Genomic DNA, 14,658 nt, shown 5'->3' with positions numbered 1-14,658 from the left:
AGGCGAGCTTGATCAAGTTAAGCTGGGCCCCTCAACCTCTAAAGCAATAATCAAACGATCTTGTACAACTTCCAGGAGCTGAATGTTGTGATTACAAGGGAAATACTTGAATTGTGATTCGTTCAGATACACGAGATATTCTAAACTCTTCACAAAGGGCAGCTGTGCCATATCCTATCTTTCAAGTATTTATATCCTACTCATCCTATATTCACCTAGGTTGCAATGAAGATTTACTGCTTAGAGGTGATAGCTTTTGGGGGTGAAGGGTACTGAGGACACAGCATTCTTCCCTTAGAAGGGATTACTATTCTCTCTTCAGTTTCTTAAAAATCATTGGTACCATAATATACAGTACTGGCAAAGCTCTTTGAAACCTTTGAACAGTATCTAGACTATATTTAAGTGCCCTGATGGTGCTAGGTTTTTTTTTGTTTTGTTTTTTAAAAGATTTTACTTATTTATTTGATAGAGATCACAAGTAGGCAGAGAGGCAGGTAGAGACAGAGGCAGGCAGAGAGAGAGGAGGAAGATTCCCTGCTGAACAGCGAGCCTGACGACATGGGGTTGTATCCCAGGACTGTGAGATCATGACTTGAGCCAAAGGCAGAGGCTTTAACCCACTGAGCCATCCAGGTGCCCCTGATGCTAGGTTTTTATTTGAAAAAGATTACCCCCAAAGTTTGTGGAATGTAGGATCCAAGTTGGAAATGGTCCTTTATTCAAGGATTTCATTGTGTTTGCTGCTAATGTGTACTGTGAGCCTTCAAGAGTGGAATTTAGCAATGCAGTGTTTCTTGGGTCTTTTTTGACCACAGTACATGTGGCCTTAACACCCTTCTGGAATTTTCAGAAGTGTTGGGAAGTTTCAAATTTTCATGCTATCTCTTGGATATAGTCACGTTTCAAAGCTGCTGGTCAGTTATGCCCCAATTAAAAGAAAAAAAAAAGTCAAATCTAATCTCATCCCCCAGAGCCACCAGTACAAGTATTTTGATATATGTGATACCAGTTTTTGCTATAAACAAAAAATAGGCTGTCTTAACACCTTGCTTTCATTTACTTCAAAATCATGGAGAGATCTCCTATAACTCCGTTCTCAACCATGACCCTATTCCCAGCATAAATATACAGCTAAATCCCACTGGAAGTGTCTTCCATCGCATTACATATGGATTCTCCAATTGAGCAGCAGTGTGGATACAACTTGGAAATGCATCAGGCATCACTGTTTTCATTATTTCACTTTACAGTTTTTAGTTACCCCATCGTATTCCTATCAGAAGAAAAAGCTCTAATTTAGTCAGTCACAGTATTAAGCTATTTCCAACTTTTTTCTTTTATAAATCCAAGATTAAAGATCATTATAAACAAATATCCACAGCTTCTGGATCCCTCTCTACACACTGATTTGTAAGATTAAAGGGTGCCCATGTCCTCTAGGATGCACACCTTTCTGAATAGTTGCTGTATAGACAAAGAGCCCACTTCTGAGTGTGTGGTGAAAGTCCTGGAGTCACTGTTAGTAGTCTGTTCTCCGAGTAGAAGGGCTAAACTACCTTTCCTTATAATCTGCTTCTAATGGTATGATGTGCTTTTCTCTAAGAACTTAGTATGAGGTCTAAAAAAAAATGCATTCTACTTCCATCCTGGTTATGCTGCCATATATACTTTTAATTCCAGAGAGAATTTATCCAGTTCTGTAAGACTCTGTACAGTATGTTTCATGAAGATCCAGAAGAAAATGACTTATATCAAGCCATTGCCACGGTAACCACTCTGCTGCTGCAGATCGGGGAAGTGGGGCAGCGAAGTAGCAGCTCTGGAAGCTGCTCCCAGGAATGTGGGGAGGAGCTGCAGGCTTCAGCTCTTTTTCCAGAGCAGGACTCGGTTTTTGCAGATGCCAGCCCGGGGAGAACTACCCAGGACTCCCAGACATTTCCTGAAGAGGCAGAAGGGGACTGGACTGTGTCCCTTGAACATATTTTAGCTTCACTTCTGACTGAACAGTCACTAGTCAACTTTTTTGAAAAGCCACTGGATATTAAGTCCAAACTTGAAAATGCCAAGATCAATCAGTACAGTCTCAAAACTCTGGAAATGAGCCGCCAGTCACAACCTGAACTCAAGCTGGGTAACCTGTAGCAAGAGAGCAGTTTGTGGAGGGGAGTCTGCCATGCCATACCAAAGCACGGAACAGTTTTGTGGGTTGTCAGCCCTAAAATCCAGAGTTTAGTCGAAATCATTCTGAGTGTATTTTACACAAGTTGGGTATCTGGATAAACAACCTGACAGTCACAGCTGTGGCCAGGGGAATTGATGCAACACTCAAGCATCTCTATTTATTTTTTGAGAATTACTAGTTGGATATTACCAGAGCTATAGGGTATCCATATCCATACCTTATTTCCCTGATGCTGTGACTTGCAAATTTCACTTTTATCAGATTTGCTGAGATTTCAGGGCACTTCTGCTGTGATGCTAGTATGATTTCATTCTCAGATGGAATAGAAGAGTCAGATGTATACTAAACCAGACAAAAGCTCTCATTTTTCACTTGGATAATGGGAGAGGTCACATATCAAGTTCACTTTGAAGATCCAAGAGCCACTCTCTGTGCAATTGTATTTGGCTTTTTTGCACTAATTTTGTTTCAATGCTGGTAATTGAAACCATTTTAATATATTTGGTTGTATTCACTTTGTCCTTCCAAAAATGTGTACAAACACCATGCTTTCAATGTTGGCCTCCAAGTTTTTTAATAAAGAAATTTTTATATTGACTTGGTTCTTGCTTATAATTTATACTTGTGTCTAGAAGGGTCTCTTGCCACTCCCTTGTCTGTGTTCTCCCTGAGCTGTGCTATACACTGTAGGTGGTCCTCAACCCCCACTATGCTTATGTACCACCCTCACCCCCGGGGCTTCAAAGAGGGACAGACCTCTCCAGCAGCATTCACTATGTTGAGGTATAAGCACTAAAGAAATCTAATCCTTGTGACACTTTGCTTTCAGGCTGAATTTAGCTGATTTCCCCCCCTCTGTGATTCAGATCCATATAAATTGGGATTAAAAACACTTCAGGGGCCATTACAAAAAAGTAAGCTGTATATATAGTATGAATTGTACACCTAAGCCATAATCTGGTTACCCATCAAAAAATCAGACTATTCTATACCTTTAGACAAGCATACTTAATACAAACAGCTTAGGGATATACTACCAAATATTATTTCATTAAATCTATCAATTCCATCACTTCAGTGTTTCGAATGTGAACAGTGGCCAATGCTAATTGAGTTCTAGATGCCAGTCTCTAGAAAAACGTTCCTTAGCATTAACAGTATACCTCCAATGTCCCAGATACCTAAAATGTTTTCTCAGGCCAGGCGGCACTTCCATAACACCTTCAAAAACCTACTTAGGCTCTACCCAAATGCTCAGAAACCCCAGGGGCTGGGGAGAAGGGGCACAGGCATGCCATTTAGGAAAAGCTCTCCAAATGATCCTATGTAATTGGGAACTGCAGAGATCTTACAGTTGACTCTTGTACTACATGAGGCTCCACTTATATGTGGATTTTGGGGGGGGGGGGGGGTAGAGTAAATATATTTTCTCATGACTTAATATTTTTTTCTCTAACTTTACCGGTAAATTTTGGGTAGTTGACTATGTGGGAATCCGTGCCTCTAATCTCTAAGCTCTTAAAGAGTCAACTGTAGACTATAAAAGGAAAATCAGAACAGAAAACAGTTTTATACCTTTATTTGACAATCAGCGATTAGTTTTCATCCACATTAACTGTCTGTAGATCTGCAAAAGAAGAGACGGCCAGTCAACTTCCATACCACACTTCATGCCTGAACATTGCAAAAAAACTTTTCTTAAGGGTTTCGGCTAGTATTTTGGGAACTTTTTACAATCCAAATATCAACCTGTTTTGTATCCTCCTCCACTTCTCCTCGCTGTGACACAAAGGTTTATTGATTATGCCTGTTAGCCATTTCCTTATTAAAAGGATGCTGGGTATATAGAAGCACAATTAAGTATTTAGGATATATAATTCGGGTTTTCAAAGGGGTAAGGATGGCTTTTTTAATCCAAACAGCTTTGCAGGATGGAGTAAAACTTACTTTTGAAAGTGGTGACAGGTACATAGGTGACCAGTGTGTAGAGCTTGTTTGGAGAATCTTCATCCTCGTTACGTTTTCTGGACAACCGCACACGGATGCGGTACGGAACGTTCCTAATAAAAATATGAATGTGCCACGGAAGTCAATGTCTCCTATCAAGAAAACAGCTGCCAACAGTATTGACAGCTCCTAGCCCCCCGTCTGTAACATGCTTCTAATGCTCTGTCCTGAATCTGAATCAGCTCAAGCACTACAGGTCCAGTCCCCTGGAAAATATACAGAGCCACAGATGGACGTTAAATGCTACCATCTCAGGATGTACACCTGTCTCAGCAGACAGCAACTGCTGATAATCTATGAAGAAACATGGGCCCAAACATGCTAGGTCTTTCTCCTCTTTCCACCAGTACCCCCATTTTTGTTAGGGGATTTGTCTATGATCAGTGCTGATTTGCAGAAACACCACTCTGCAGGCTACATTCAATACAGAAGACTAAAGACTGCTCAGTTACGCTACCTTATACACACAAGCCTCTCCTCTCACTCAACCACAGTGGCATTATTGTGGCCTATCTCCTTTTATTGGTCTGAGGACACAAAGCATTCCAAAACTTAAAAGGACTCCTTTTGGCTTTTGTGACACCACTCCCCACCTCCCCCATCATCTTAAGGGACCTCGTTGGCTACTCCTTTATCAAACACTCCTCTGTGTGAATGCTCAATGCCAGCACCGTAAAGCTGAATCTCAGACTCCTCTCACCCTACTCATGAAATACTACACAGATGCAGACAGTTCCACCAGCCTCCTAAATCACCCAGGTCTACTCTAGCACTTTACATCATCCTCCACAGCAAAAACCACACCCCTGCTTGTAAGCAGGACTTCTCAACCTTGACACTATTGACAACTGGGCTGGATATAGCAAAGCCCCTGACCTGTGGCAATCCCCAGAAATGACACCAAAAACACCCCCTAGGGGAGGGTGGGCAAAACTGCCTACTGTTAAAAAAACAAAACAAAACAAAACAAAACAAAACAAAACACTGTGCCAATGATTTCCCATTTTGTCTAGAGATCAATCTCTTTGCCATGACCTACAAGATACCACATGGTCTATCTCCTAACTCTATCCTCACTGACTGTTCAAATCTTATTCTACTTTCACCAACCTGTTATTCTACTCTACCTTCTCTACTTTCACCAACATGTTCCCAGCTCACACCAAGTCTGTTCTCTGTGCAATGCTCTTACGCAACACTCACACTGCTGGCTCCGCCATCATCTGGGTCTCCGTTCCAATACCACGTCAAAGGGCTTCCCTGCAGATGCTACCCCACCCTTTGAAGCCATCATCACATTTTAAAGAAATACTTCCATAGGCATTAGCTAATTACTGAACTTACACAGATTGTAGAATTGGTTAAAAGCTAGTGTAATTATAAAAGTTTTATAAAAAAAAAATTATATAACATATAGCTTTAGCACCTTATTCCTTTGGCCCAGACAGCTTTGTTGAGCCTTGTGTCAATGCGCACATCTGGAGTTCCCATCTCCTTCATGGCAAATTTCCGGATCTCTTTGAGTGCCCGAGGGGCACGCTTCTTGAAACCCCTGAGAGTCAAAGTAAAAAAATGAATTAAATAAAATATGTAACATGCTCTGTCATATTTTCATAAAACAAAATCTAAGCCAAACCTTAAATAGGAATAATCCCTTTTACACCACAGTATAATGCCCAGCAGCCAGTATTAATACTAGGGACATAGAAAATGCACAATCCACTTTTAGTGATGTGGGAAAGAAGCTCTGTAGTTGATCCTAAGAAATGCTAATGATTGGATATGCTTGAACATAAAACATACATACTATGAAAGTGTCTTCACTTCAAAATACTGTTACATCTTAAGAGATGGCAAGTTTTTGAGCATCATTCAATACTCATTCAAAGGTTCATCATTAACTTGGTCTTGGCTTAAAGAATAGGGGTGAGCCTAAAATTGTACACATTTCCTCTCAACAAGAGTTAATGCAATGAAGCTCTTGGCATGTGTCAGCACGTCATTAATTCATGTCTGTTCCAACTCTTAAGTACTTGTTGTTTTACATGAGGGTACATAAAGTCATTTGAATTTCATGTTTTTAGTTAAACAATGTGAAAAAGCAACAACTTCACTATAGGCTTCAACCATTTGGACAAGTGAAGGCTATTTCTTGGGATGTGGGGAAAGACCCCGATCTAAAAAGGTGTCCTACCACCTAAGACTGTGAAGGTCAAAGAAGGGGCCAAGTCAACCTTTCATCTCTGTAACCCAATGCGGGGCCTGGCACATACTAGGTACTCTACTTTTGTTAGGTGGAGTGAATTTTATGAAATCCAATGTAAGTAACACACAGAGCATGTTAGAGTTAAATCTGCTCTAAAACTTTCAGTGACTTCACGTTTATGAAAGATGACTGCCTTCCCACCCCACTCCGCCTCTTCTTAGCCTCCCATTCCCTTTGCTCTACCCTCAACCTCCTTGCTATTTCTAGAACCTGTCAAGCAAACTCAGTTCATTCACTTAAACACTTGACCATCTAGAAATAAAAGGTGCCTGAAATAACAGCAGTAGGTCCAACAGACAAAATCCAATTATTCAGGTAGCTCATGTAGGTGATACATGGAATGTATGAGACAGTAGCAAGTACTACAGAGAAAAATAAAACAGGGGAAGAGAGAGAGGGAGCATCAGGGAAAGGGAATGCAGGTTTAAATAAATGGCCAAGATGATACTGGAGTCAAGATGTGCAGATCATGAGAGCAGCCATTTAGGCATCTGTGAGAAAAGCATTCAGGCAGAAGGAAAGAGTAAAAATAAAACCAGCTACCCTGAATCAGGTACATGCCTGGTATGATTTCAAAGTAGCCAGCTTGTGGAATCAGAGCAAGAAGTTGGGCTTCTAGAATCTGAATAAGATGGGAAGCCGGGAGGGTTTGAGAATGGACCAGGTGTTTGAGCGTGAAGGAGGGAACCAGGAGCAGGGAGCTGCTAACTCTTAACAATTCAAGTGAGACAGAACGGTAGTGGGACCAGTGCGATTGGTACAACTGGAAGGGAGAGCCAACAGGACAATGACTAACACAGGGAAAGCCTCAAGAGATGGGAAAGTCAGGGATAAAGATGAACGCTAGGAGTTTGGTGTGTGATGCCTAAATACCCAAATGAATAGTAGTTTTATGTTTGAGGCCTTAAGACTACTTGCTATTACCAAGCATAGATGGAAAAGAGTCCCAGGATTCATCAACATTAACAGAATGTTGGAAAGAGGATCAAGAGGATGTGGGGGTGGGCACCTGGGTGGCACAGTCAGTTAAAGGCATCTGATTCTTACTTTTGGCTCAGGTCATGAGATGGAGACCCGCACTGGGCTCCATGCTCAGGATGGAGTCTGCTTATCATTCTTTCTCCCTTTGCACTCCCCCTACCCCCACCCCGCTTGCTCTCTTTCAAGTAAATAAATCTTTAAAAAGAGGACATGAGGAAGAACCACAAAGTCAGCAGCTAGAGGAGCAATAAGAAAAGCATAATACTGTGGACTCTTTGGAAATAAAATGAATAGAACATTTCCACAGAAAAATAAAGAATAAACTATCAATTGTTACCTATCACAAAGGACTAAGAAATGGCCAAAGGATTCAGGTCTTCACCTGGGGGTTTTATAATAAAGCACAAAGTGCCTGAAAAACTTGTTTCACACCTACACTTTTCAAACGTCCCATCATCTGTGTGGACTTTAAAACAGCACGCCACTTCACCCAGTGACTGACGTTCTGCCTGGCACTTTTTACCATTTCGTTTCTAAATTTCCTACTAAGTAAACTAGAAAGATAGGGTCTTCAATTTCCTGATCAATCTGCAAAGAGTCCAGGACTGTGCCTAATACTCAATTAAGTGCTTGATATGCTCCCTATACTAAGGAAGGAAACGTGGTTACTCCCTAGCAGCATTAATGCACAAAGGCACGGGATTTTTGGCCCAGAAGCCATCCTCAGGGACCCCAGGTGAGACACCGCACACAATGTTCCTTGGCTCACACATGGAAATGCAGTCAAGTACCAGGCCCAATGCGGGTACTACCACATATTTAAATCCCTCATAAAATTAGCTTTCCTAGGGCACCTGGGTAGCTCAGTGGATTAAGTCTCTGCCTTCAGCTCAGGTCATGATCTCAGGGTCCTGGGATCAAGTCCTGCATAGGGCTCTCTCTGCTTGACGGATGTCTGCTTCCTCCTCTCTCTCTCTGCCTACCTGTGATCTCTGTCAAATAAATAAATAAATCTTCAAAAAAAAATATTTTTCCTGAGATAAGAGAATGCCCAGTATAGGGCAAGAAATTTTATTCCACCCTTGGGTGCCTCAACAGACTGTTTTGCTGTGTAACATTTGCTATGAAAAACACCAATAACCACATCAAAACACTACCCTTCCATGAGACTGAAGAAGTTGCTGCAATGGCACTGTTCACAAAAGAAATCCAGGGCTGCCAATAACCCCCCTTATGCACAATCTTTCTACGGTGGCTCCCACTATTAATTCTCAAACAGTGACTATCCCAGGAGTCCAGTTAGAGTGAATGAAAAAACTAAGATATTCTGTATTCCATCTGTTAAATAAACATTCTCCCTCATGCATTCATAATATTAACGTAAGTGACCCCATCAATCACTAGTGAAGAGTCTACTTCAGGAAAACAACAAAGAAAAATTTAAAGGTATTGGTTTGCCTCGACTAAACTAAAATCATCTCCTTTAGCTAAAAGCCTTGGAAGGCATGGCTTGGAATTCCAGGCTAGTAAGGAAAGAGAACAAAAATCTCTCAGACTCTTCAAATTCCTTCCCGGGGCCTCTACTGATTTGCACGCCCCCATGAATTACATTACAGCAGGTATCAGGATCTCCCTGCTCAGAGGATTCAGAGGCTGACTGGCCTCGAATGGAACACCAGAAAGGGAAAGCCGTTACAAAAACTTGCAACAGGAGTGCTGGCATCCTACAAAGAGAGATTCGTGGCTTTGGTCATTTACTTCTGAACTACCTGCATTTTCTGAGAAAGACCTCACAGAAGAAAACATGAAAGACTTCCAAGTGTTTCAAAGAAAGACAGAACAAATGTCCCTCCCCATCACCTCATCATCTTTCAAGTCCACTGCTATTTAAGATCTATTCAGTGAAAGAAAAGGGATATGATATCCCTTATCTGAATTATGTATTTACTATTGGCAAACTGTACGTTCAGCGTTACAGCACTCACCATAGCATGTATCTTCCCCAATGTCCATAACCCAACCACCCTCTCCCCCGGCAACCCTCAGTTTGTTTTGTGCGATTAAGAGTCTTCTATGGTTTGTCTCCCTCCTGATTCCATCTTATTTCATTATTTCCTTCCCTACCCCTCAAACCCTCCACTTTGCCTCTCAACTTCCTCATATCAGGGAGATATGATAATTGTCTAAGAAACTTATTTCTAATGACTTAGTGGTACTCCGGTGGTCCTCTCTATTGTTGATTCTGGTGCTGATGTTCCAGTGTGCAAGAATGTGACTGGAAGAGGTATGGTGAAGGCGAATTCTGTAGGTATACCGTGGAGTACTGTACTTCTCACTGAACAGAGATATATGCATACAAAATTAGGAGATGGGAAGCAGGGTTACCAATTGGCCAGGTCTCATTACTTTCCTCCGGGCCAATTACTACCAAATTCTCCAGCTGAAGAGGTTTTGGGGACAAAAATGTCCAGTTAGGGACTTTGCTTCCAGCCACGGACAGTTTGAAGACAATATTTGCCAGAACACAGGGATGTTCCTGTCTTGTTTCTGCACACACTTAGGCCTTCCCCAAAGCTCATTACCAACTCGCAAATCTACTTAGAACCACCCCTCAGCCCTGGTACATGACTTTCAGGGGGCCAAGTTAAACCAATCTCAACCTCACTCCAGGTTTCTGGTTTCTAGATTGTCAGTCATATGTTACCATTTTACAGAATGGTTGTTAAGGAGACCAGAATTTGTGTGGGTCTTACTTTAACCAGTTAAAAAGATTCCCCGCCCCCCCAAAGGCGTGGACTGTCATTTAGCCCACGAATTTCACTAACATTTTCCTCTATTACTGTGAGGAGCTTAATATCGAAATTCTAACTTTAGACACTCGGTCCTTAAGAGCAGGACTTTTGGCAAGCGACAAAAATAAGGGGCTCCAATGTGAAAGTCTATAGGCAGTTCAATTAAAAAATTTGGTCTTGATTCTGAAGTTCTATTTTTAACCTGACCAGCTGTTTGGCTGGACTGCTATAGCTAACATGCTAACCAAAATTTGTGTTCAGGCACTAACAGGCTCCACATTAGTATGTTGTCTTATTTTAACTTTGAGAAAGACTGCCAATGAACTACAGCACAGAAAGCAGATGAGACTTAAAAGCCAAACAACTTCCCAACTTATTTCAATGTTGTTTTTATGTAAAGATCAGTGTAAAAATACTACCTCAATGCCTGAGAATCTAGACGAGTCACCTTCTCATTTCAATTCTGTATTGCTTTTGGGGTCTTTTATCTATGGAAACACTTTGTGAACTTTAGAATTAAGGAAAAATTACTTAAAGTCCAAGTTGAGACTGGAGAATCCTATCCAGTTAGAACCTTGGCAGAACTACTTGAGAAAGTTTTTGCAAACGGGGGCTATAGATTCTGAACCAAAGTAATTCTTTTTTCAGCTTAAGATTACTCTTTCTTTACAAGAATGTAGTGAAGTCAAATAGGAAATATACATATGTGCTATGGGGGGAAATGGGCTTGCTTGTGGATATAGGTTTTAAAATTAGTATTCTACCTTTAAAAAATAAACAGTATTCAAGAAAAGATTTGGTCTTCATTCAGTAAGCATACATGCAGAAGGGAGACAACTCACTAAGCTTAAGGACTGAAAACCAAACCCTAGACCAAAACACCAAAACGACAACACTCAAAATCATTCTCAATATTCTCGTACATCACAAATCCAAAATAGCCATGTGTCCTTTGCACAAACATTGCCCTATAGCTCCACTGACACATTCTCTAACAACACTCTGTTTTTCTAGTATTACCACTCAACCAGTATTAGTACGTATTTGTGTGGGGGTCAGGATCTAAGGTATAAAATAATCTTTAATTGTTCACTTTCTGGGCTGGACACAGCTTTTTAGTTAATATGTTAGCTTTACTGGGTCTAGAGACATTTTCACAAGCTTGCTTTCCTTCCTTTACACGTCTTTTACCCTTTAGCCCGGCCAGGTTTACTCAGTTTACAAATCACCAAGTGAAATGTTTTTACCATCACCTACTTCCCCTCAACTGGCTCTCCCAGAAACCATTATTCAATCTCGTGTTTCCAGCCTTTACCCTCCGAGGATTACACACTAAAACCTTATAAACCTTAAACAGGGGCCATGGAATACAGATTTGGGTTTCCAAAGGAAAAATAACCGATTTCAACACCATCTGGCTTTTCGACAACTAGACAGACCTCCGAGTGACAACCAGACGCATGAGCTCGGGTCCCCCGACCTGCAAGGCACCGGGCCCGACTGCAGGGATACTCACACTCCATGGATGCGCTTGTGAATGTTGATGGTGTATTCTCTGGTCACTACCTCGTTGATGGCAGAACGGCCCTTCTTCTTCTCGCCACCCTTCTTCGCGGGAGCCATCTAAACCCAGCGACAAGGAAGTTCAGAGCAGAGCGGGACCAGCACAAGCCAAGTCCTCCCTCCCGAGCCCGGCCTCACGCTGCCACCCTCGGGGCGCGTCCAAGTGCAGAGGGTTCGGCCAGGCATCTGAAGCCCCAGGAATGGGCAAAAGCCAAGCGGGTCACCCACCGGCCAAAGCACCCGCGCCCCTGAGCTGCTCCCGCCCCGGAAACTCCTGCAGGCTCGGCTCCCCTAAGCCTGGCCAGTCTCTCAGGCTACCGGAGCCCCTCAACAGCGCAGATTCCCGTCCTCCCGGAACGCGGAGTTCCGGGCCGGCCTACGAGAAATCTCGCTGTCCCGGTCAGCACAATCCCGAGCGAGGATGGAACCAGATTCCTAAAGCCAGGACGCATCACCCATACTTACTCTGCCCGGCCCGGGTTGGAAAGGAAGAGCGCGAGGTATTGTGGGAGAGGGAAAGAAGCGTCACAAGTACAGCTTCCGGGTCGCGTATTGGCGCTTGGAAGCGGAGAAGACGCTGAGACGTAAGCGGCATGCGCCGGGGGAAAAGAGAGCCCACCTCGGGGGCGGGGCCAGGGCCATGCGGCTGCGCACTCCGGCCGCATTCTCGGCACCCGGCTTCTAGCCCCTTAGTTCTCTCCGTGCCGCATAGGCGCTGCTGGTTCTTTCGCCTCTTTCCCTAAACCTTCGGAAAATATGAGAGGCCCACAGCTGGGTGGGAACAGGGCCAGGAAAGGAAGGCACTCTTTTGTTTTCCCTTTTCTGTCATTGATTTGGCCACCGTTTGCTGAACCTGAGTGCGGTGCCGTGCCTGGCTAGCGGTCTCAGAGAAGTCGGTCTCGAGACTGCTGCCGCCTTGGCAGGTCTCGCTTTGAGGAGGGGTGCTGCTGAACGCGAGTGCTTACTGTCCCGGACCGTGGAGCCACCCGAGGGTCATGTCCCGCCCGATGCAGGGGTGGGTCGGGGTGCAGAAAGCAGGGAGGTTTGTGCTGCGCTGGAAGGATGGGCAGGAGGTAGCCAGGCAGAGAAGTGGTGGAGCAAGGCAGGTGAATGTTCTGAAGCACTACGGCTTCCTAGACTCTAGGCCGGGAGGTGAGATAGTGTGGGGCCTTACTCGGGAGTTTGAGTATTACAGGTAAAATGAATCACTGAAATTGTCAGGAGGGCACTGCCACGATCAAATTTGTTTTAAAGTCAATTCAGTAACACTGAAGAATAGATTAGGAGCAGAGGGGCAGGATAGTAGCAAGGAAACTTGTAGAAAGAAACCACATACTAGAGACAAATAAGGAGGATCTGAATTAAGGCAGTTGCAGCAGGATTAGAAAGAAGCAACCTGATTTTATAGTTAATAGAGGATTTGGAGAGAGAAGACCAGTGTTGAGAAGACTCTACATGTAAGCGGTGTGGGAGCAGAGGATGAAAATATTAGTAACCTGTCATTAGAGCAGAAGGAAAAGCTTTATTTGGAAATATTCTAAGGCAGAAGGAAGCCAGAGTGATTAACAGGTTCTACATGCTACAGAGTTCAAGTAAGGCAAATATTGAGATGGACCCACTAGATTCTCCAGACAGGAGAGAATCAGTGATATCAGTAAGTTTCACTCCTGGAACAATTGGGAGTGAGAAGGAGTCAAATGAGGACAGAGTGAAGAGTATGGGTTTGGGATGCTTGCCACCTATACTGTCTCCTGGGGCATAAAGCCATGCTGAGGGAGGGGAACAAAAGGCAGGAGACCCAGGGAAGCATGAAGCAGTCATGTTGTACAAGTAGCTTAGGTATCTGAGAGATGACAGGGAGATCTAAGGAGGTGCTGAGAGGGATTGTTCTGGAGCGTCTGAGAGACCTAATAACGATGTCACCAATGTGGGGATTCTAAGACAGTCACTTGGACCCATGCCTTCTTTATTCTTGATGAACTCCCTTACTTCAGAGGAGTGCACCATTTAGTGGCTTAACACAGGGAAGGATGAGAGCTAAAGTTTTTGAGCCCTCACATAGCTGAAAGTTTTCATTCAACCCTTAAATTCGTTAATACTTTCACTTGTATGGAATTTCAGGTTGAAAATAATTTCTTCCCTGTGTTTTGAAGGCATTCTCCATTGTCTTCTTTCAGTGTGGTTGTTGAGACGTCATGTGTCATCCTTTGTGATATGTTTTATTTTCTCGGAAACACTTAAGGATCTTCTTATATCTTGAAAGTTGTTAAATTTCAAGCAAATAGACCCCTCTACTGGAAATTGACAAAATCTCCCTTTCAGCTCTCAACTTCTGCTTTAAGTAAATAAAATAATAATAATAATAATAAATATTAAGTGAATAAATTAAATAATAAAAGCCATTTGGTTTGAAGGGCTGATAACCACCAGACTTGTTTCAGTCTAGCCTCACGGTTCAGGCCAGTCCAACTGCTGGCCTCTCACAGACCAAAACCTATAATATGAACTTGGTGTCTTTTGCAAGTCTCCAGTATTTGTTAGCTGGGCTTCTTGCCTGGTTACCAGGGAATTGTTAAAATGAGACAGGATCTGAATGCTACCCCATGGGGGCAGCAAGGCAGAAGACCCCGGTCTCAAGGGAGCAACAAGCCTTAAATGCTGGAAGGTCTTTGGAAAGATTTGGGGCTTAGCTTAATGGTCCAGTTGGACTTCCTCAGCAGAGCCACTGGAAGATTTTTAAGATGGAAGGGGTGTGGTGATGCAGAAGGGAGGCACTAAAAGGAGATGTGTCCAGTAGCAGTATTCCAAAACTTGTGTATTCCAGAGTTCGCGTTTCAACCCCTCCTCATGAGCCAAGACTTTGC

At 43.1% G+C, this 14,658-nt stretch overlaps 2 protein-coding genes across 2 annotated transcripts in view; one reads left to right on the top strand and one right to left on the bottom strand.

Moving 5' to 3' along the window:
* Positions 1-2,782, top strand: part of TBC1D8 (TBC1 domain family member 8) — a gene marked incomplete at its 5' end in the record, with an annotated part of 40,709 nt that extends 37,927 nt beyond the window's left edge. The window contains one exon of the mRNA XM_082743007.1: positions 1,684-2,782. Within this exon, the coding sequence (XP_082599133.1) occupies positions 1,684-2,145 (462 nt within the window). The 3' untranslated portion in view covers positions 2,146-2,782. The remainder of the gene's footprint in view (positions 1-1,683) is intronic.
* Positions 2,783-3,749: 967 nt separating this feature from the next.
* On the bottom strand, positions 3,750-12,261 carry RPL31 (ribosomal protein L31). The gene is made up of 4 exons (XM_082747085.1): positions 11,748-12,261; positions 5,619-5,744; positions 4,133-4,245; positions 3,750-3,812 (listed from the first exon to the last, which is right to left on the bottom strand). The coding sequence occupies exons 1-4, from the start codon at positions 11,852-11,854 to the stop codon at positions 3,781-3,783; spliced, it is 378 nt and encodes a 125-aa protein (XP_082603211.1). The 5' UTR covers positions 11,855-12,261; the 3' UTR covers positions 3,750-3,780.
* Between the last annotated feature and the right edge of the window lie 2,397 nt (positions 12,262-14,658).

Source organism: Mustela nivalis (genome assembly GCF_964662115.1).
Source record: "Mustela nivalis genome assembly, chromosome: 8".
NCBI lineage: Eukaryota > Metazoa > Chordata > Mammalia > Carnivora > Mustelidae > Mustela > Mustela nivalis.
The sequence above is the reverse complement of the archived record's forward strand: the minus strand, read 5'-3'. Positions and strand labels throughout refer to the sequence as shown.

Bases quoted from the DNA above. Each gene is read 5' to 3' on its own strand.
- RPL31 (XM_082747085.1), bottom strand. From the start codon at position 11,854: ATGGCTCCCGCGAAGAAGGGTGGCGAGAAGAAGAAGGGCCGTTCTGCC. The intron at 5,745-11,747 runs GTGAGTATCCCT...TTTGACTCTCAG, and splicing joins CACAAGCGCATCCATGGAGT to GGGTTTCAAGAAGCGTGCCC. The intron at 3,813-4,132 runs GTAAGTTTTACT...CTTCTTTTGCAG, and splicing joins ACCTGTCACCACTTTCAAAA to ATCTACAGACAGTTAATGTG.